At 41.1% G+C, this 22308-nt stretch overlaps 1 protein-coding gene across 1 annotated transcript; it reads left to right on the top strand.

The window, feature by feature from the left end:
- Positions 1 to 95: 95 nt before the first annotated feature.
- Positions 96 to 22075, top strand: LOC114642991 (gastrula zinc finger protein XlCGF17.1-like). Its single transcript, XM_051927248.1, has 4 exons — positions 96 to 221; positions 10356 to 10729; positions 16469 to 21755; positions 21786 to 22075. Coding segments are annotated over exons 1-3 (996 nt in total). The 5' UTR covers positions 96 to 219; the 3' UTR covers positions 17089 to 21755; positions 21786 to 22075.
- Positions 22076 to 22308: the final 233 nt, after the last annotated feature.

Below are 22308 nucleotides of genomic sequence, written 5' to 3'. Positions count from 1 at the left end.
GTAATCGTCTGGAAACACAAGAGTGCACGAACGCGCGTGCACGTAAACGGCAGACAATACCCGACAAGCCTCGCTTGTGACTTCATCAAAGGCGACGAAAACTAAAGTTGGCGCGCGCATCGTGTCTCTTCTAGTAAACCGAAGGAAGGGGACAAAACAGTGGAACCTCGCCGTTAAGCGAGCAGACTTTTTAAAGGCATCACGTCACCCAGACACAGAATGTAAGTAGTTCCAGTTTCGGGTCTGCACTTTGTGGATTTTGTTTCTCTCCTCATCCAGTGTTACAACACGCCACTCGAAACTCGGGCAAGTAGAGTGTTGTTGATTCTTTTCGACTGCATTTCTCTGTTCCCCAATGTACTCGCCATTTACTGTTAATCGGGTGGCCTCACTTCATGTTTACTGTGGGATCGCCGAATTTTGAGGAGACTGAAATTTGGAGAAACTGCCTTAGATAGATAGGTCGATCATCTATCTATCTGTCTGGTGAGTTAAACGCCTACCGTAGCACACATTTAACTTGTAGATACACTCGCGAAAGCAGTACGCCCGCTGCGTCGAAAAAAATCAATCAGATAAACAAAGCACATACACAACCTCCTTTTCCGATCAGCGTCACAGAGCAAATATGCCAAAAAAGCTGATTGTGTTTCCACGATTTAAGGTGAAACACAAAATGCGATTAAGTGCCCAACGTAAGCCTCCGCCTATTTCCTCACATCTATTAAAATAACAGTAAAAGTCAACCGGCATGCCCGGTAAACAGTTTAACAATAACCTTATTCTTATAAATTTCCACAAACACCTCCTCGGAAAGACACATTTTATCCAGCTGAAGTAAAGATCTAATTTTCCATTGAGTTACGTAGGGTGTATATGAACTCTTCAAACTGAGTATTTGTGCGAGACATGTATTGTAGGATCATTTCATTTTTAATCCCCGAAGTGATTTTTTTATTTAGATATGTATAGATAAAAGACAGAGCCGGACTGACGTTTATAATCAGCGGGAACCTTCCCGGTGGCTTTCTGCCTGGCCTGGGATTCAGAGCAGCCAGTGAAATAAACGGTGTTATTTTACTGGAAAACGAGCAGGCGTTATTGCTGTGTAGTGGGCACAAATCCTTTCGGTTTAACGTTGTCGGGTTTCTTTTCTGGTTGGATGGTTTCTTTTTTTTTGTTCGAGTAATGTTTTGACTGCGCGTGCGTCTCACGCTCATAACAGTTAAACAGTAGCGCTGTGATGAGAGGCGCGTATGTCTGGTGCTTTTGTGATTAAAGTTATATATGAAGATTGTTTAAAAGTTCCGCTTTTTTAATCCGCTCAAAAGCGATGCCTGGGCCAGTCGCCCCACTTGCCACCCCCAAATGCCGCTCTTGCTTGGATCACTATTAAGGGATATTTAAGCTAACAAAGTTTGAACTTATTGGTAGGGGAATTATGGCTACATCTCCCTAAATATAAGTTGCACAGAAATGGTTCTCATATTGTTTCAAAGCTCTTTTCCACCTCTATATTTTACTTAAATACTATGCTATCCCCGAAATGAAAAATTACCATGTTATAAGTGATTATAATATTAAAACTTGAATAGAAAATTGCTGTTTTTTGTTTTTTTTACTAATGTCATGAACATCTCCAGGAAATGTGGTCTTTGGTTTTTGAGTCGTTGCTGACCTATCATTACTTATAGGTGGTTTCTTGTCACTACTGGGCCTTCTTCATAGCAGCCATATTGTCGTAAACAAGTACTGCAGGCACAGGTGTAAGTAAGAACACTAATTAAGGTTACAGTTATGCTACACTGATGTCATTAGTATGACGCATGTGCTTGCCAGACTATTGCATGTCAAAATGGCTGCTGTGAAAAAGGCCCATCCCAATGTGGCTGCTAATGAATGCCAATGCTGCGCCCTGCTTTAATCAAAACGGAGTGCGGTGTGCAAATCGTTCAGGTGTAATCAATCAATAATGGATGCTGTCGATTACCTGGTGGAGATAAAAGCCTCATCTTTAGTGGAGCAGCAGCAGCAGCATACATTTTCACAATGTCTTTGGTAGACAGAGGTTGTTTAGATTCCGTCAGAAATCTTGCTGTGACCCTTTCAAATGTCATCTCAAGAAGATAAGCTGTGCTGTAAGAACAACACAGGATCGCCCAGTTTTGTCAGTGCATCTGCTGAAATTGCTGTGTGAGACGATCAAAACTCACACCTGAGAACAAACACGTCTGTCAGTCTGACTCCTCCAGTAGCGTCTTAGCAGAGCCTCCCGATCCTGACACCGATGGCCAGTCCCTCAACCCCTGGAGATGAAGGTACATTTGACAATGTTGAATTGGCACTTCTAAACCTGTCGTTGTCATTGATTGGGGAATCTGCGGTAAAAAGAAAAATGGTGGGGCACAGCTCATATGTGGAACTTAAAGCATAGGGGACTGACAGTAGCATGAGGAAGAAGTTAGAAGTTGCCACCGGACGACCATTGAGTGCATATAAAGATACGGTCCAAGAGCCCGTCTAGTTTCAGTTTAGCTTTTGTGTTTTTCAAGTGTATGAGAAAAGACCAGGGGCCTCATGTATAAACGGTGTGTATGCACAGAAATGTTGCGTACTCCCATTTCCACGCTCAAATCGCGATGTATAAAACCTAAACTTGGTGTAAAGCCACACACATTTCCATGGTAACTCATACCCTGGCATACGCAATTTCTCTGCTCGGTTTTGCAGACTGGCGGCACCCAGCGTCAAAGCAGTGCTACTGTTCCTGTGTCGTCACCCTTTCTTGCTTAGCTCCACATTCCTGACGCGGCTTTATAAATACACTGAAACTAACTGCATATTGTTTATTAGTGTAATGCATCTGATTGTAATTAACCTGCTGCAATATAATGGTCCAGGGAATAGCCATAGTATTCCAAATACCATAACTGCTTTAGCATTGTTACGCTCACTGCATCTTCTTCTTCTTTCAGCTGCTCCCGTTAGGTGTTGCCACAGCAGATCATCTTTTTCCATATTACTCTCACTGCACCACTCGGAGTATTTATATCACTGTATCTGAGTGGGGAATCACAGCAGCAGCTGATCAGAAAGAGAATTATCGGTATACAGCATGAAGCAGGCACTGCCTCAGCCACGGCCAATCGCTTTAGAGACTTCCCAGTACGGACTTCGCGGTTTAGAAAAGGTTTCATCCCAAGAACTCTAAACGCACTCAATCAGTCCATCAAGTGCTCCTTGTAGAACTGTTTGTACTTATAAGTACAATCACCTCACTGTAAACTTGCACTACAGTTATAATATTGCACAACCTGCGCCACTTTATGAAGCGCATATTTACATATGATGATGATATAATTTTTAAGATGAAATGCAGCAAAATATGTTGATTTATATTATACAGATAAAACTTTAACTTCATTTAAATAACCTGTATTATTAATAATTAAACACGTGAGGACACGGTGCCGCAGCTCTAGCTAATTCAGGGATTGTTCCTGCATTGCGTTGTATTCTTGCTGGTGCTGACGCGACACTGGAAGGATAGACGGATATAATAATTAAACATGTACTACGAAGAAATTTCAATGTTCCTTAAAAGTTTTGAAGAATTGGCGTTCTAAGCTTACAGATGGCTTCACATCTATATAGCTGATTGGGTTTTTGGAGAAAGAAAAGTAAGGACAGGAATTGGAGGTTAGTACGTTTGAAAGAGACAGTAGTGCTGTGATAAATTATTTCATCGAAGGTCGCGCATGCGTGAGATATGAACAAGCACTGCGCCACCGTGTTTCCATGTTTAATAACATGCTTTCATTCCTATCATGAAAAAGATATCACATATACATCTCAGTATTTTAATTATTCAGAGAGCTGTAATATCATGAATGTAATGGATTCTGTGTCCTGCCGGAGAAAGAGAAAGCCGTTTAAGAAGCAGGTAGTGATTCACACACATAGAAGATCAAATACAGAACAAAGGATTTAATGTGCCACTTTAGTTACAATGGGATTTGAGAAACTAGTAAATTAAACGATTTTAAGATGAAGTTTATGATGTTCTACTTTAATGGCAAAATAAACTACGTGATTGAAGTGGAAATTTCGAGATTAAAGTTGACATTTCGTGCTTTTTTCCCACTGTGTGCCTATTTTTTTTTTTGTCTGTACCCTAATAAGCTTTCATATGACACTCAGACGGTGGGCTACGACTCGCCTTTTCACTGCGACTTTGATATGTGATTTCTTTTTTATTTCGGGCACTGTGTGACTTTGTGAACTTGAGCTTTCGAGTGTCTCCGACACTCTGTCACCCAATCAACTTCCTTTTGTTGATTATATCACTGTTTAAAACAACAAATAGTACGTTTTTCCTTTGCCTCCACTTGGTATTCGCTGAAATTCTTATATTTTCCCCTGTGCTTTTCCCATTGTCTTTTCACAGAAGGTTATTTATATCGATTTGCATATTCAAAGAGGCGTAATTCTGGGAGGAGTTGGGGCGGGACAGAAGGCGCGTGCACGTACGTTACTTTTCACGCTGATCGGGATTTATGTAGTGGAAGAACGTGAAAGTTTGCGTACGTACAGATTCCTGCATCTGGATTTTTCTGTGCGTACGCACATTCCTGCTTTTGTGCTTACGCCATGTTATAGTGTGAGTTCTACGCACGGCGTTATACATGAGGCCCCTGATGTGTATTTTCTAAAAACATACAATGACGGAGTACGTGATCTCAAATATGAGTTACTTAATTCAAGGCCATTTTTAGTAAGCCAGTGTCTCTCTCAGGAAGTCAAAAGTGTGAACTGAAGAGAAAACTAAAACTATTCTGATTTTACCATTACTTCTATTTTGTTTTAGTTACTTTGGCATTATTGTCTTTTTATTTTGTTTTTAACTGAAGTACTAGGGTATTGTACCGTGTTAGCCATTATGGATGTAGTGTGAAGTCAAGCAAAATGACACCTTTGATTGGCTACTTAAAAAGACTACAATATGTGGGCTTTCGAGATAACTCAGGCCCTTTCTTCAGGTGAGATGTAATTACAATGTATCACATCTTACAATGTATTAATTACAATGTATCACATCTTACAATGTATTAATTACAATGTATCACATCTTACAATGTATTAATTACAATGTATCACATCTTACAGTGTTTTAATTACAATGTATTATGTGTTAGTGTATTAATTACAATTTGACATCTTACAATGTATTAATTACTATGTATCAAGTCTTACAATGTATTAATTACAATGTATCAAGTCTTACAATGTATTAATTATAATGTATTATATTTTAGCATATTAATTACAATGTATTACATCTTGCCTGAAGAAGAGGCCTGAGTTGCCTTGAAAGCTTGCATATTTTAATCTTTCTATTTAGTTAGCCAATAAAAGGTGTCATTTTATTTTTAACGGTAATTTTTATTTTAATTAAAATGATATTTTCACATGTTACGTCTGGCTTTAGTCTTCGTTTCCATGAGCCCTAATAACCCTGTACCATTCACTGATCACTAGCGGTTTTGACGCACACTTCAGAGAAGCCATGATAGTTCAGCAATGACTCACAAACCAAAGACCACGTTTTCTGGAGAGGTTCATGACATTATAAGCTAGCATTAGTAAAACATTGACCAATGTTAAAATACAGTTGTTTTCGCTATTTGATTTTCAATTCAAGTCTTTACAGACATTACTCCAAAACAGAACAGGCAGGCAAAAATCACGGCAGTTTTAAATCTGGGCTGGAACAAGAAGTGATGTCGTCCGGGCAAGAAGCGGAAGTGGTGTTCTTGGGCCCGAGCGGAGAGAAAGGATCAGTGCACTCTGCCATCCCCATGTCCAGCATGGAATTATCCTTTTTTGAAGCCTTTAGCTGCCTTCCATGCACACGTGTGTAACAATAGACCCGAGTTCAAGCTGGAAGTTCTAAAGTCTGTAGGCAGGAAGAGTCGGGCTCAAGGAGACCAGAGCTGAAAGTGTTGTCTTTAGGCCATGGGTTCCTCTGATGCTTTGCAGAGGGAAAAGAGGAGAAAGTGTTAGAGGACAGTGCCAACCCCGTACCTGGCTGAGAAACTCATTTATTTGAGCCCGTAAGCTGTCTCCCATATGCACATGTGTGACAATCCATGTGAATCAATTTATCCAATTTCTAATAGTGAACAAGCCAGGTCAACTCTTATTTTAAATAAGACTAGTATCTAACAAATACATTCAGTAAGAAAAATCATGACAAATACGGAGCTTCTATAAAAAGACTGTTGCTTGTACTGTGCCTGGAAGTGATTCCTGAAGCACTGATCCCATTAATTCCTTCTAATGATCTCACGCTCCATTGTAGCAGGCCACCAGCCCTGCAGTTAACCTACTAGCTTAACTGAGTCAAACCCTTTAATTATTCAAAGTACATGCTCTGGACCGTTGACCTATAATACTAATTTTGTCGCTCTCTGTATAAATTTGTGAGGTTGAATTCCAACTCTTCTTCATATCTGTTTTTGTTGTTTGTCTCATCCCCCCCACCACCCCATTAGCTGCTATGATTTTTGTATTTAAAATCTTTGTGATGGCAGTAGCTGTGAATGATGCTGTCTAAAATACAGTACAATACAATGCCATTTATTTTTGTAGACCCCAAAATCACACAAGAAGTGCCACAATGGGCTTTAACAGACCCTGCCTCTTGACAGCTCCCCAGCTTTGACTCTCTAAGAAGACAAGGAAAAACTCCCAAAAATAAACCTTGTAGGGAAAAAATGGAAGAAACCTTGGGAAAGGCAGTTCAAAGAGAGACCCCTTTGCAGGTAGGTTGGGCGTGCAGTGGGTGTCAAAAAGAAGGGGGTCAATACAATACAATACACAGAACAGAACAAATCCTCAATACAGTGTAAAAATACTACAAGTATGGAGCAGAATTGAACAGTAGAAGATATCACATAATATGATTTGGATTTGTTTAGGGTCCTGGAGACCTCAGCCAATTGGCCATTCCAGCTGAGTCAGCAGTGGGATAGCCAATCTGATGAAGGGACCTCTCTACCTGATGATTCCTGTGATCCTCCATCAGAGATGACTTTACCTTAGGAGGGCAGTGGCACCAAGTGCCACATTTGAGTACCGAGAAGAGAAACAGAATAGGTGAAGTTTAGTAACAAATTATAACTATCATGTTACTTATGTTTTAGTGTTAATGACTAACAACAGAGATGCAGTCTGCACAGTTAATCAGCAGCTCTAGTCAGGGTGTGCTAAACTGAAGTAGTGAGTCTTCAGCCGGGATTTAAAAGCTGAGACCGAGGGGGCATCTCTTATAGTAGCAGGCAGACCATTCCACAGTTTAGGGGCCCTGTAACTAAAAGCTCGACCTCCCATTGTTATTTTATTAATCCTTGGAACCATAAGCACACCAGCATCTTGAGATCTTAATGTGCGCTCAGGTTTGTAAGTCATAATAAGTTCAGACAAGTAAGCCGGACCTTGGCCATTTAATGCTTTATATGTAAAAAGGAGGATTTTGAAATCTGCCCTAAACTTAACCGGGAGCCAGTGTAAGGATTTAAGAACGGGAGTTATGTGTTCGTATTTTCTTGTTCTTGTAATATTTCTTGCAGCAGCATTTTGGATTAACTGGAGTCTGTACAAAGAACAGTTTGAGCATCCAGTGAACACCGCATTGCAGTAGTCAATTCTACTAGAAATAAATGCATGAATTAATTTCTCAGAATCTTGTTTATTTAGAAAGCACCTTAATTTTCCAACATTTTTATGATGGAAGAAACATGATTTGGACAACTTTAGTGTATCATGTAAAGCGCATATTACAGAGTCAAAGATAACACAGATTGTGGGCTGATTCAGTAGAATTAATGGTGATTCCAAAAGAGTTAAATGATGACAAAATATTGTTGCAATCAAAATAAGGACAGCTTGATTGTCGCCCTGTAAATTCACCTTAATACCACATGACCCAAGGTGTTCCTGGGTTTGCACCAAGTTGTAATTACACATCTTAAGTTAAACGAATATGTGAAGCAAATCTGGTGGGCTGCCATCCAGCACTTGTACTTTTAACCACAATATGTGTAAGCCAAGTAATTTATACTGATGGGCCACAAGAGTATGAGGTGGTCCTCCTCCAGCCGCCTTCCCCACTTCTAGGTTTCTTTTACACCTGATAATTTGTTATGTCTTATGATTTGATTTGGTATTTTCTTGTACTAGAGTTGGGGTTTTCTTGTAGTCAAGGATTCCTTGTGGTGTTTTGCGTGTTGTATTTACCCTTTTTTTTTTGGGAAACCCATTGCATGCCCAACCTGCATGGAACAGGGGTGTCTCTCTCTCTCTCTCTCTCTCTGTGAATTGCCTTTCCCAAGATGTCTTCCTTTTTGGGAGTTTTTTTCTTTTCGTCTCAGAGTCAAGGCTAGAGGAGGCTGTAAAAAAATAGGGTGTGTAAAGGCATTGAGACATTCCTTGTGTACATTTGGGTTATACAAGAAATACATTGTTGTTATTTCTGCTATTAGTTGCCTAAAATTCCTAAAGGCTTAGATGCTGTGTTTTTATTTTTGTAATGTCTTGACACCATTTTTAACTCTTTTAGGGCTAATTTTTTTTTTGTTTCTTTTCTCCCAGGGCTGAATATTTTTCCAAAAACTAACATTTTTTAAAAAAGAACACAAAGCAATTGTTTAACATATCAAATCAACAAAAAATATTTACTTTTGACAAATGTTACTGTCTTGCATGTTGTATGAACCTGAATTCTCTATGTGTTGTTTTGGTGCCTATTTTTCAATTGTCTGTTGCTGCATTTTCTAACATATATTGTTAGTGTGTACTGTAGAGAGACAAGTCACCCATTTGCCATCGTGCCATGCCACTGCCACCAAGTTTTCTGCCTGCATGAAAACCGTATTGTCACCTCTTTTCATCTTCTGAAACTTTATGAACTTTATGTATGGCATTATAGCCTGGCTCACCCCATGGGATTTGCTTCTGTTTATTACAGAAGTGAATAAAACTTTGCAGCAGCACGTACCTAAGCCACCAGGGGACAAAACACGTTTGGACCAATGCTCCCTGAAGTTATATCACCAGTTCTGTCCCATCTCTATTTGTAATGCCACAGCGTGCTTCATCTCGTCTTTCGTTGTGGGTTTCCACTTTGAAAAACGAGAATGCGATGCAAACGCAGCCCGCGATTCAAAAAAACTCTCTGCCTACCTGTTTGTCTCGTCTGACAGTAGCTGAAAAGCAGCATCAGGAGAGAGCAGCCTGAAGTACAGCAGCTGGTGATCTGTCGTGTCCAAAAGCAAGCCATGCCGTCTTGTAAACTCCGGTAGCCATATCGGCTCTCAACGGATCAATGTCTGTGTATTTATCCCACGCGAACCTTGCCGTAGATGCATCGGCTGCGCGAAGGCACTCAACTGGCAGCAGATCCGCTGGCGCGGCATCGGCTGGTGTCTGATCAGCTGATGCCTGCTTCTAACTCTCTTGCTCGATCTCCTGATCACTGCCAATAAAGTCCGATTCTGAAAAATCAAGAGTCCGACTCCGCGCTAATGCGCAAAACAACGTCTGCCAAGTGTTTTCTTTTCTGCACTTGCTTCGCTGCCTTTTCACATGTCGGTGCCATCTTGCCTTTGTTTACATTTCGCAACTCACGCACACGCAATGTTTATTTGCCGAGTCAACGAGTCTAGCATTCCTCCAAGCACAGAGGGAATGCCTGTGACGTGACAGTGAGATTTGTCGCCATTAACAGCTGATTGTCGCCCTTTATCCCTGGATGTCGACTTTTGTCGACATTCGCCTTCAACCCCTCCTGTCGACAAAAGTCAACATCCGCCCTAAAAGAGTTAAGGTTCCTGATGACTGACATTTTGAGTACCCGTCGTTAGATCCGTGGCCTCAGGGGTTGTGACCTGTTTGTTTTCTGTGTGATGGGTATAAACGACTGGCTAGGGCTTCATTTCTTTATCCGATCTGCAGATAGTAAAGCCATTTTGAAAGCCTCTGTTAAAGTCTCCTTGCAGGTTTCGTTTGATTTTTTGACCCAAATTTGACTCAAATTTTATCTGATGTTTTTGCTTTATTACTATTTAGAATTTCCTGGCTTGAACCCGTTTTTGCTGACTTATACTCATCTCCCAGTTCTGCTTAAATGTTTCCCAGCCAGCTCGCTGTCAGGACATTATAAAGAGTGGTGAGTTACTGTCAGTGTGCTGTAACACAGAGTTTTTCTAAACGTCTGACTTGATGTCAACCCTTTATATATTCTTATAGGTCAATGCTGCAGTTTTGCTGGAACTTAAATTGTGTTCTTTCAACAGGAAGGAAGAAGCAGCTGCTGTTTACTGGAACATCAAAATGGACGTGAAAGAGGAGGAGTGTGAGGCTGACACAAATACAATGGAGTTAAGGACTGTCAATATTAAGGAAGAGGACTGTGAAGGGGAGCCTTTCAACCCTAACCAGGAGAACCTCTGCATTAAAGATGAGGATTATGAACTGGTAACTGTGGGCATTAAAGAAGAGGCTGAAGAGATGTCTTTCAGCATCGAGATGCACAAACATAAAATTTTGCGGTGTGACGACGTCAAGATGAGGTCTGAATCATTACAGTCTGACGTAAACCAGACTGAGGAAATTTCATCTGTTGGAACTCAGGAAGGTCAAGCAAAGCCTTCAAATTGTTCTGAAATAAGTAAGTATCAAACAAAAATACATTTGAGGTTTTAGGGGGAGCGTATTGGCCTGAAAAGGTGATCTTGCATATTTAGTGTGAAACTTGAAAATGTCGCAAGGTTTAATATTTTTATGTTGAAAAGTGGAGATTTGTTTTCTTTCTTTTAGTAAATTGTTGAATTAACAAGTGTAATATAAGCAATTTGTTCATAAGATTAGAGCTCATATGCAACAGTGAAAGGATTCAAGCCACTGGTTATTAAACTGTCCAGAATGTTTTTATGGAATTGGAGAATGTAACCGCTACGACCCTCCGGAACTGTGGATGAGATTCTCCGTTCTAAGGCGTCATTCCCAAATAGTGTTGTGTTTGAAGGAATGCTTCTGGGATGTATAGAAATGCATTGTGTGAGCGTGGGAGTGCGAGTTTAAGAGAAGACCCTGCCATCTTGTAAAAGCTTTAGTTTTGTGTAAAGGCCTGGCCCATCCTCCTTAGATAGATGGAGTGGTAGAAGTTTTTGTTCACTTAGGGATTGTTGACTATACCTGCACTTTCTACATTCAATCCCCAAATCTCTATGACAGAAGCATAAGGTTAGTTATGGAGGATAAGAACAGAAAAAAATCAGGAGGAGTAAAGTTGGGATGAATGAGCGAACTTCATAGCAGTGCAGAGGAGCTCAATCCCCAGCACATAGACTTGTCAGATTGAGTACCTGGTATACCCTGTGGATTGTCATATGTTTACCAAACAATGTCAATGAAACACCCAGATTAGTAACATAGCCTGGTAGGACTCAGCGAAAGACAAACGGGATCAATGGTTTCATGCCACTTTACTGTTTCAATGTCTCAAATGAACGTTAGTGTGGTTGAGATGTTTGTGTGCCAAATCTTTAACTCTGCCACCTCCAGCTCTGTCTCCTGCTTTCTGGTCAGTGCCACCTTCTCCAACTCGTATAACATAGCTGGTCTCGCTACCATCCTGCAGACCTTCCCTTTCACTCTTGCTGATACCCGTCTGTCACAAATCACTCCTGACACTCTTCTCCACCCATTCCACCCTGCCTGCACTCTTTTTCACCTCTCTTCCATAATCCCCATTACTCTGTACTGTTCATCCCAAGTATTTCAACTCATCCACCTTCGCCAACTCTACTCCTTGCATCCTCACCATTCTACTGACCTCCCTATCATTTACACACATGTATACTGTCTTGTTCCTACTGACTTTCATTCCCCTCCTCTCCAGGGTCTCCTCAACCTGTTACCTACTATCACTACAGATCACAATGTCATCAGCAAACATCATAGGCCACGGGGACTCCTGTCTAATCTCATTAGTCAACCTGTCCATCACCATTGCAAATAAGAAAGGGCTCAGAGCCGATCCCTGATGTAATCCCATCTCCACCTTGAATGCATCCGTCACTCCTACCGCAGACCTCACCACTGTCACACTTCCCTCGTACATATCCTGTACAACTCTTACGTACTTCTCTGCCACTCCCGACTTCCTCATACAATACCACAGCTCCTCTTGAGGCACCCTGTCATATGCTTTCTCCAGGTCCACAAAGACGCAATGCAACTCCTTCTGGCCTTCTCTAAACTTCTCCATCAACACCCTCAGAGCAAACATCACATCTGTGGTGCTCTTTCTTGGCATGAATCCATACTGCTGCTCACTAATCATCACCTCACTTCCTAACTGAGCTTCCACTACTCTGTCCCATAACTTCATGCTGTGGCTCATCAATTTTATTCCCCTGTACTTACTACAGTCCTGCACATCAGCCTTATTCTAAATATCAGCACCAGTACACTTCTTCTCCACTCCTCAGGCATCATCTCACTTTCCAAGATTCCATTAAATAACCTGGTTAAAAACTGCACTGCCATCTCTCCTAAACACGTCTATGCTTCCACAGGCATGTCATCTAGACCAATAGTCTTTCCATTTTTCATAATCTTGTTAGTTGTCCTTACTTCCTCCTTGCTAATCAGTTGCACTTCCTTATTCTCTATCTCCACATCATCCAACCTTCTCTCTCTCTCTCTCTCTGTCTCATTCTCTTCATTCATCAGCCTCTCACAAGTCCTCTTTCCATCTGCTCAACACACTGTCCTCACTTGTGAGTATGTTTCCATCTTTATCCTTTATCACCCTAACCTGCTGCACATCTTTCCCAGCTCGGCCCCTCTGTTTAGTCAATCGGTACAGGTCCTATTCTCCTTCCTTAGTGTCCAATCTCTCATATAAGTCCTCGTACACATTATCTCTTCACCTTAGACCTTATCCCCTGACTACTTTCTTCATCTCTCTGACTCTCCTACTTCTTCTTTGCCATCCTCTTCCTCTGTATACTTTCCTATACTTCCCCATTCCACCACCAGGTTTCTTTTGTCCTCCTTTCTCTGTCTAGATGTCACGCCAAGCACCCTTCTTGCTGTCATCTTTACTACATCTGCTGTCTGGTAACTCTCCACTGCCACCCAGTGCCTTTCTCACCTTCTCCCTGAACTCAACCTTACAGTCTTCCTTTTTCAACTTCCACCATTTGATCTTTAACTCTGCCTTCACTCTTCTCCTGTTTTTGACCTCTTACATCATCCTAAAGACCACCATCCTATGCTGCCTGCCTACGCCTTTCCCTGCCACCACTTTGCAGTCTCCAGTCTCCTTTAGACTGACCCTCCTGCATAGAATGTAATCTACCTATATGTATCTTCCACTCTTGTATGTCACCCTGTGTTCCTCCCTCTGCTTAAAATACATATTTACATTACCACAGTCATGTCCATCCCTTTCGCAAAATGCACTATCATTTGACCTTCTTCTCCTTGTCACCATACCTACCTATCACTTCCTCATCCCCTTTGTTCCCTTCACCAACATGCCCATTGAAATCCACTCCAATCACCACTCTCTCTTCCTCTGGTACTGTCTCCACCACTTCACCCATCTCACTCCAGAAATCTTTTTCATCTATCTCACACCCTTGCGAGGCATATGCACTAACAACATTCATCATCACACCTTCAGTTTCCAGTTTCATTATCAACACTCTGTCCATCAATACAACCTACAAAACAGTCTTGACACACTGTTTCTTCAGGATAGCCCCTACCGCGTTTCTCCTCCCATCCACACCATAGTAGAACCATTTGAACCTGCTTTTGATACCCTTGGTCATACTCCCCTTCCATCTGGTCTCTTACATGTACAAAATATCAACGTTCTTTCTCTCCATCATATCAGCTAAAATTCTCCCTTTACCAGTCATACTGCCAACATTCAAAATCCCTACTCTTACATCCACTCTCACAACCTTCCTCCTGCCTCAGGACACACCTTCCCCGTCTTCTTCTCCTTCATCCAACAGTAGCCCAGTTTTCCCCAGCACCCTGTTGGCAGCCATTGTGAACCCAGGCCTCAAATGATCCAATATGGAAATTTGTATTGTTGTCTGTATATTTTTCTGGAAAAAAATTACACCAGGTGCCCTTTCTCACGTAACCCTCCCCATCTGTCAAGTCTTGGGATTGACCCGAAGAAATGCACTGGTTTATGCATCCCCTCTGGCTGGGTTCTTTACGCAGAAAAGTAACCATACAATAGAAATAAGAAGAATAAAATACAATAAAAGATAACCCAACCAACAGTAAATTTAAACAAACCAATGACTAAGAGGATAGACTTACTATTATCACTGAAGATCACGGAAAGCTAGAGAATAGAAATGGAGCTTTTAATCTCATATTAAACAAATCGGTTGAAGGTGACTCTTTAATGTAATAAGGTAAAGAATTGTACAGACGAGGCGCAGAGGCTGAAAAAACCTTGTCCCCGTTAATTCTGCATTTAGTTCAAGGGACCAGTAGATCTAAGTTGTCTGGATGACTGGTATAAAACACACCAGATAGATAGGTGGGAGTATGCCCGTGCAAAGATTTCAAAACCAGCAGCAAATTTTTAAGTCATTTCTGAAATTAACTGGCAGCCAGTGTAAAGAAGCTAAAATTGGAGTTACAGACGCAAGCTTTCCTGTCCCAACTAAAAAAAACAAGCAGCATTGCTCTGAACCAACTGCAACTTGCGTATCAGGGATTTGCTGATACCAGAATATGAATTGCAGTAATCAAACCGAGAAAAGGTCAAACCGGGAGTAGCTTTCTCAAGATCTCAAGGAGATAAAAAGGCTTACCTTATGCTAAAAGATAAAGCAACTCTTGACCATGGAATGAATCTGTTTCTCCAAAGTGGGGCTGCTGTCAAAAAATAACCCCAAGATTCTGAACTTGAGGTTTACGAAAGTGCCAAGAAATTTAAATCCAACTTGAACTTTGGCTGCAGGACCAACTATCAGCACTTCTGTTTTTATTTTGATTGAGGTCAAGAAAATTGTCAGCCATCCACGATCTTAATTCTTCAAGATGGCTATGCAACCATTTCACTGCAGAGTTGCACACAGGAATATAAACCTGCATGTTAGCAGCATAAAAAGTGAAAAGAAACATTAAACTTCCTAAAAGTAGCTCCTGTAAGGTGAAGATAGATATGTAGAAAATAAATAAGCACCCAAAATGGATCCCTGAGGAGCACCACATTTAACAGGAGCAGTAGACAAAAAAGAACAATTGAAAGATTGCCGAGATCCTGTGTTTCTCTTCCTCTCATTCTTCTCCCTGATCTTTGCCTGTACATTAACTAATATTCCACTCTATCCATTCTTTTTATTTTACTTTTTTTCATTTTGGATTTCAGTGGATTTATCCTCAGCGTTCGACCCAAACATCACTTGGGCTGTACCAGTAGCGTTAGGGCCAAGCATTGCTCGGGAAATCATATAGGCATGTCTTGTGTAAGCGACAGGCCCGAGTGTTATCCAGGCAACGGTGCAGACAAGTCTTCTCCTAACCTCATAATGGCGTCTCGTAAGAAATGTTTTTCAGCAGCCCAGGTGCAGCACGCTCTTGGCAATGATAATGAGGTGGATCTGTTTTCAGGCAGTGAAACTGAAACAGACCGTGAAATCAAAAGTGATTCTGATGAATCTGAAAGTGACACTCGTGTCAATCGCACCTGTGCAGTGTGCTGTTCAGAAGCTGATCAGTGTGGAAAGAAAATCTGCAAGGAATCGCACTACTATTGTTCTGACTGTGATGTTGGATTGTGTGCTTCAAGATATACCATACAAATGACACATTTTGACAGCATATATGATATTAGCCTTATTTATATTATTCATTTTTATTGCTTGTGTTATACTTTCTACACTTCTGACTTTGTACTTTTAGTGTTTTGTATGTTTTACAGTAGAAAGACAAGATTTAAGGAGGTTAAACATGCATTTCACATGCTTGGCACGGCATATTGTTGATCTTCAATATCATTATAACCAGAGATAACAATAGATAAATGAGTGTCCTATAATTTTAAATATTATATTGAGACTATGACAGGTGCAGTTCAGTAATATAGCTATCAAAATGTGACCAAATAGTCTTGTCAGTTGGATCAATCACATGTGATCAGCTTCTTTTACTACTGAAACGTTTTGACAACGGTCATTCTGCTGATGTCTTCATTATCAAAACAGGCAAAATGATCAAGTTGAGTGCATTTTTATTGTGGATTTTAATCTGACCTTGTTCATAATTTCAACTAGCATTTATTATATTTTGTGTCTTAATGTCAATATTGAGACAGAGGATTGAAAAATAATCTTTTTTTCGTTTTAAACTTTTTATACAGGAGTCAAACGTCACTGCTGTTTTGAATGTGGCAAACAATTTTCAAAAAAGTGTAATCTTCAGATCCACACAAGGATTCACACTGGGGAAAAGCCATATTGCTGTTTGGAATGTGACAAACGATTCTGTAGCAGTAGTGATCTTCGGAAGCACACCAGAATTCACACTGGAGAGAAGCCATATTGTTGTTCTGAATGTGGAAAACAGTTTCTGAAAAGGAGCAATCTTCAGACCCACACAAGAATTCACAGTGGAGAGAAGCCATACTGCTGTTCGGATTGTGGCAAACAATTCTCGCATCTCGGCAATCTTCACACCCATACAAGAATTCATACTGGAGAGAAGCCATTTTGCTGTTCGGAATGTGACAAACAATTCTGTGACAGCAGTTCTCTTAAGAAACACACAAGGATTCACACTGGAGAGAAGCCATTTTGCTGTTCAGAATGTGACAAACGATTCCGTAGCAGTAGTGATCTTCAGAAACACACAAGAATTCACACTGGCGAAAAGCCATATTTTTGTTTGGAATGTGAAAAACGATTCCGTAGCAGTAGTGATCTTCAGAAACACAACAGAATTCACACTAGGACTCCCTCACTGCTTGTAACAAAGTCCTAACTAAAAATCAATTTGCAGTCTGTCTTCTCCAACAGTTTTGGAATAACCAACTGGTAAAAAATGGTATTTATAAAGTAGACAAGATGAGAAAGCTGCTGCTTGCCTAATTACAATTTTACCAGAACCGGTGTATTCTTAGGGATTATATCCCAACATCAGAAAGCGGTATGGGCCTAACTGAAATTGACTGCACTTCTAGGTTAGCAAACTGGACTACAGTCTTCCCTATTAAACTCTAAGGAACCAAATGTAGAAAAAGTGTTTAAACACAAATCAAGTAAACCGAAGACGACCTCCGTATTCAAACTTACTCATCTGCTTTGACAAAATGAATGGCAGAAACTCCACCAGTTTGTGCACAGATGGATGCTACATAGTAGGAACAAGAATTTAAAAAAATTAAACCACTGGAAGAGAAGAAACAATTGACAAGACCATAAACATAGTGTTAAAGATGCAGCCCTTCTGGAATATCTCCAGGTGGACAAGGATTTACCCATGGAATGTTCATAAGGGGTTAACTATGACTAAAAGTGAACACCTAATCATGTCCACACAAGACAGTGGTGACCTGCACACAACGCTTACTGTAAACCTATGGAAGGAAGTAAGAAATAAAGCAGTACAACTGAACTGTCCTGACCCAAGAGTGAGGGTTCCCTCCTGTCTTAATAGTAAGCACACCAAGAAAATTTGGAGAAGTTAATTGGAGAGGAGTACATTGCTGTTTGGAACGTGAATGAGTTTCCACACAAGTGGACTCTTCAGAGTCATGAAAGGATCAAGTGTATAATGAGTAAGATATTAAGAGGACTAGACGCCAGTCTAGTGGTCAATTGAAGATAAAGAAGACATCATGTACTGGTATTTCTATGAAACTGATCCCAAATTTCTAACTTAAGGGTATACTAGGTTGGCTTGCTTACAACAGGGATTTAGAAATATAATCTCAATTTTCAAATTGGATAACTAACCCAAATTTACTGTCTCCGATTGTAGTAAGTAGAAATTAGAAGAAACCCCCAAAGAACAGAGAAAAAACAAATATGGAAAAAAGCAGCATTTACTTTACCACCGTGAATGTAGCAGCAGCCAAATTGAATATATTTTTAAAGAAAAATACTGATATTTTCATAAACAGATTAAAACATGAAGGCTCAAATCCAAAAATATGTGACTAGAAAATTATCACCTGGAAGTGAAATGTCCTCAAACGCAACCGATTTTTCAGCTAGGAAAATACAAACAATAAACGGAGGAGTTAAATGGAGGAATGGAAGTACCGTAGACTGAAAGTGACAACAAAAGTTTAAAAAAGCATCAAGGGAAGATCAGCGCAGTGGTCAATGTAGAAGAGCAACCAGAATGACTCAAATCAATAAGACTATCAATAGTTCCACTCCCACTAAAATCCACTGGGTGCAGATGTTATACCCGACTTCTTATTTGAGTACTTAACATCCCAACACTAGTTTATGGATGAGTGAAAAAGTAAGTCAGGGTGTGCAAACAGAAGGAAAATAAAAAATATATTGTATGTCATTTTGAACAAAAGAAATAATCACTCGGTGCCGCAAGAGACGCAAAAACCTGAATGTGGCCTGGATTGAGTATAAAAACATCTGTGGGTGCATGCCTCACAGTGGGACCCTGAATTCATTCTTCTTCTTCTTTCGGCTGCTCCCGTTAGGGGTTGCCACAGCGGATCATCTTCTTCCATAACTTTCTGTCCTTGTCATCTTGTTCTGTTACACCCATCACCTGCATGTCCTCTCTTGCCACATCCATAAACGTCCTCTTAGGTCTTCCTCTTCCCTGGCAGCTCTATCCTTAGCATCCTTCTCCCAATATACTCAACATCTCTCCACTGCACATGTCCAAACTAATGCAATCTCACCTCTCTGACTTTGTCTCCCAACTGTCCAACTTGAGCTGACCCTCTAATGTCCTCATTTCTAATCCTATTCATCTTCGTCACACCCAATGCAAATCTTACATTCTTTAACTCTGTCACCTCCAGCTCTGTCTCCTGCTTTCTGGTCAATGCCACCGTTTCCAGCCCATATAACATAGCTGGTTTCACTACCATCCTGTAGACCTTCCCTTTCACTCTTGCTGATACCCGTCTGTCACAAATCACTCCTGACACTCTTCTCCACCCACTCCATCCTGCCTGCACTCTCTTTTTCACTTCTCTTCCACAACCCCCATTACTCTGTACTGTTGATCCCAAGTAATTAAACTCTTCCACCTTCGCCAACTCTACACCTTGCATCCTAACCATTCCTCTGACCTCCCTCTCATGTACACACATGTATTCTGTCTTGTTCCTACTGACCTTTATTCCTCTCCTCTCTAGAGCAGATCTCCACCTCTCCAGGGTCTCCTCGACCTGCTCCCTACTATCTCTACAGATCACAATGTCATCAGCAAACATCATAGTCCACGGGGACTCCTATCTACTCTCATCTGTCAACCTGTCCATCACCATTGCAAATAAGAAAGGTCTCAGAGCAGATCCCTGATGTAATCCCACCTCCACCTTGAATGCATCCGTCACTCCTTCCCTCGTACATATCCTGTACAACTCTTACATACTTCTCTGCCACTCCCGACTTCCTCATACAATACCACAGCTGCTCTCGAGGCATCCTGTCATATGCTTTCTCCAGGTCCACAAAGACACAATGCAACTCTTTCTGGCCTTCTCTAAACTTCTCCATCAACATCCTCAAAGCAAACATCACATCTGTGGTGCTCTTTCTTGGCATGAAACCATACTGCTGCTCACTAATCATCATCTCACTTCTTAACCGAGCTTCCACTGCTCTTTCCCATAACTTCATGCTGTGGCTCATCAATTTTATCCCCCTGTAGTTACTGCAGTCCTGCACATCCCCCTTATTCTTAAATATCAGCACCAGTACACTTCTTCTCCACTCCTCAGGCATCCTCTCACTTTCCAAGATTCCATTAAACAATCTGGTTAAAAACTCCACTGCCATCTCTCCTAAACACCTGCATGCTTCCATAGGTATGTCATCTGGACCAACGGCTCCACTATCTTCACATCATCCAACCTCTTTTCTCTCTCGTTCTCTTCATTCATCAGCCTCTCAAAGTACTCTTTCCATCTGCTCAACACACTCTCCTCGCTTGTGAGTACGTTTCCATCTTTATCCTTTATCACCCTAACCTGCTGCACGTCTTTCCCAGCTCGGTCCCCCTGTCTAGCCCACCAGTCCATTTCTCCCTCCTTAGTGTCCAACCTCTCATACAACTCATCACACACCTTTTTTTAGCCTTCGCCACCTCTCTCTTCACCTTGTGCCTTATCTCCTTGTACTCTTTACTACCTTCTGTATCTCTCCCCCTTCTATCCCACTTCTTCTTTGTCATCCTCTTCCTCTGTATACTCTCCTGTACTTCCCCATTCCACCACCAGGTTTCCTTTTCCTCTTTCCAGATGTCACGCCAAGCACCCTTCTTGCTGTCACCCTTACTGCATTTGCTGTAGTTACCCAACTGTCTGGTAACTCTTCACTGCCACCCAGTGCCTGTCTCACCTTCTCCCTAAACTCAACCTTGCAGTCTTCCTTTTTCAACTTCCACCATTTGATCCTTGGCTCTGCCCTCACTCTCTTCCTCTTCTTGATCTCCAACGTCATCCTACAGACCACCATCCTATGCTGCTTAACTGCACTTTCCCCTGCCACCACTTTGCAGTCTTCAATCTCCTTCAGATCAACTCTTCTGCATAGGATGTAATCTACCTGTGTGCATCGTCCTCCACTCTTGTACGTCACTCTATGATCCTCCCTCTTCTTAAAATACATATTCACCACAGCCATTTCCATCCTTTTGGCAAAATCCACTATCCTCTGACCTTCTTCATTCCTCTCCTTGACACCATACCTACCCATCACCTCCTCGTCTCCACTGTTCCCTTCACCAACATGTTCATTGAAATCCGCTCCAATCACCACTTTGTCCCTTGAGTATACTGTTCATCACTTCATCCAACTCACTTCAGAAATCATCTTTTTCATCCATCGCACACCCAACTTAATTTCCAGCTTCATAATCATTACTCTGTCTGACACTCTTTTCACCTCCTAAACACTCTTGACATACTGTTCCTTCAGAATTACTCCTGCCCCATTTCTCCTCCCATCCACACCATGATAGAACAATTTGAATCCCCCTCCGATCCACCTGGCCTTACTCCCCTTCCATTGAGTCTCTTGCACGCACAAAATATCAACCTTCCTTCTCTCCATCATATCTACTAACTCTCTCCCCTTACTAGTCATACTGCCAACATTCAAAGTTCCTACCCTCAGTTCCACTCTCTTTACCTTCCTCCTCTCGTCCTGCCTCTGGATACGTCTCCCCCCTCTTCTTTTGCTGTGTCCCACTGTAATGTGAACACGTCTGTCTACTGAAACGGCACACACATGGCACATGGATAACATTAATGTATGACATCTCATAGAATTACATTTAGGTATCGGTGTGTTGACATTTGCTTTTCTTTATGCTGTTCAAAGGATGGAATGTGAAACCATAAAGTAAAGGACCGTTCAAGAGGCCTCTGTGACTGTACCTGGATTTACAGGAAAAACCTGGAGAAGAACAGGAAGTACAAGCAATGGGGGGTTTCAGGGGTTGAACTCAATGAAGGAAAATTAACCAAGCTGAAAACTTACAGATCAAAGGCAGATTTTTTCTTTTTTTTTAATGTATTCATGTTTAGCTGTGTTCCATGTCCACTTAAAATATGAGAATCAGAGGGTTGGGCCACCATAACATTCAGCTGGAGGGCCATCCTGTGCCCTTTTACACAAGGCAGAGAGTCTCATCCATCTGAACTGTATTGTGGGTTGTGGTGTTTAGATCGTTAGGAAGTATTATTGGATAATGTTTGATTTTTGCTGTTTTTTGTGATTTCAGAATTTAATTGTAGGTGTCATATGGTTATGTTTAGTTGCCTCTTTAGATGTGTAATTTTTAATTATTTTCTACAGGTTTTAATAAACGTTTTTGAAAATAAGTGTCATTTATGCAGTGAAAACAAGGTTTACAATCACCCCCTCCTTTAAAAGGTAATCTATCTATCTCTATAGATATTTATCGATATATCTATCTATCATACAGTGGTGTGAAAAACTATTTGCCCCCTTCCTGATTTCTTATTCTTTTGCATGTTTGTCACACAAA

This window comes from Erpetoichthys calabaricus, chromosome 1 (assembly GCF_900747795.2).
Source record: "Erpetoichthys calabaricus chromosome 1, fErpCal1.3, whole genome shotgun sequence".
In the NCBI taxonomy this organism is placed as follows: Eukaryota; Metazoa; Chordata; class Cladistia; order Polypteriformes; family Polypteridae; genus Erpetoichthys; species Erpetoichthys calabaricus.
The sequence above is the reverse complement of the archived record's forward strand: the minus strand, read 5'-3'. Positions and strand labels throughout refer to the sequence as shown.

Excerpts from the sequence above, each read along its gene's own strand:
- LOC114642991 (XM_051927248.1), top strand. Across the intron at positions 10,730-16,468 it reads TTCAAATTGTTCTGAAATAA|GAGTCAAACGTCACTGCTGT; the intron begins GTAAGTATCAAA and ends CTTTTTATACAG.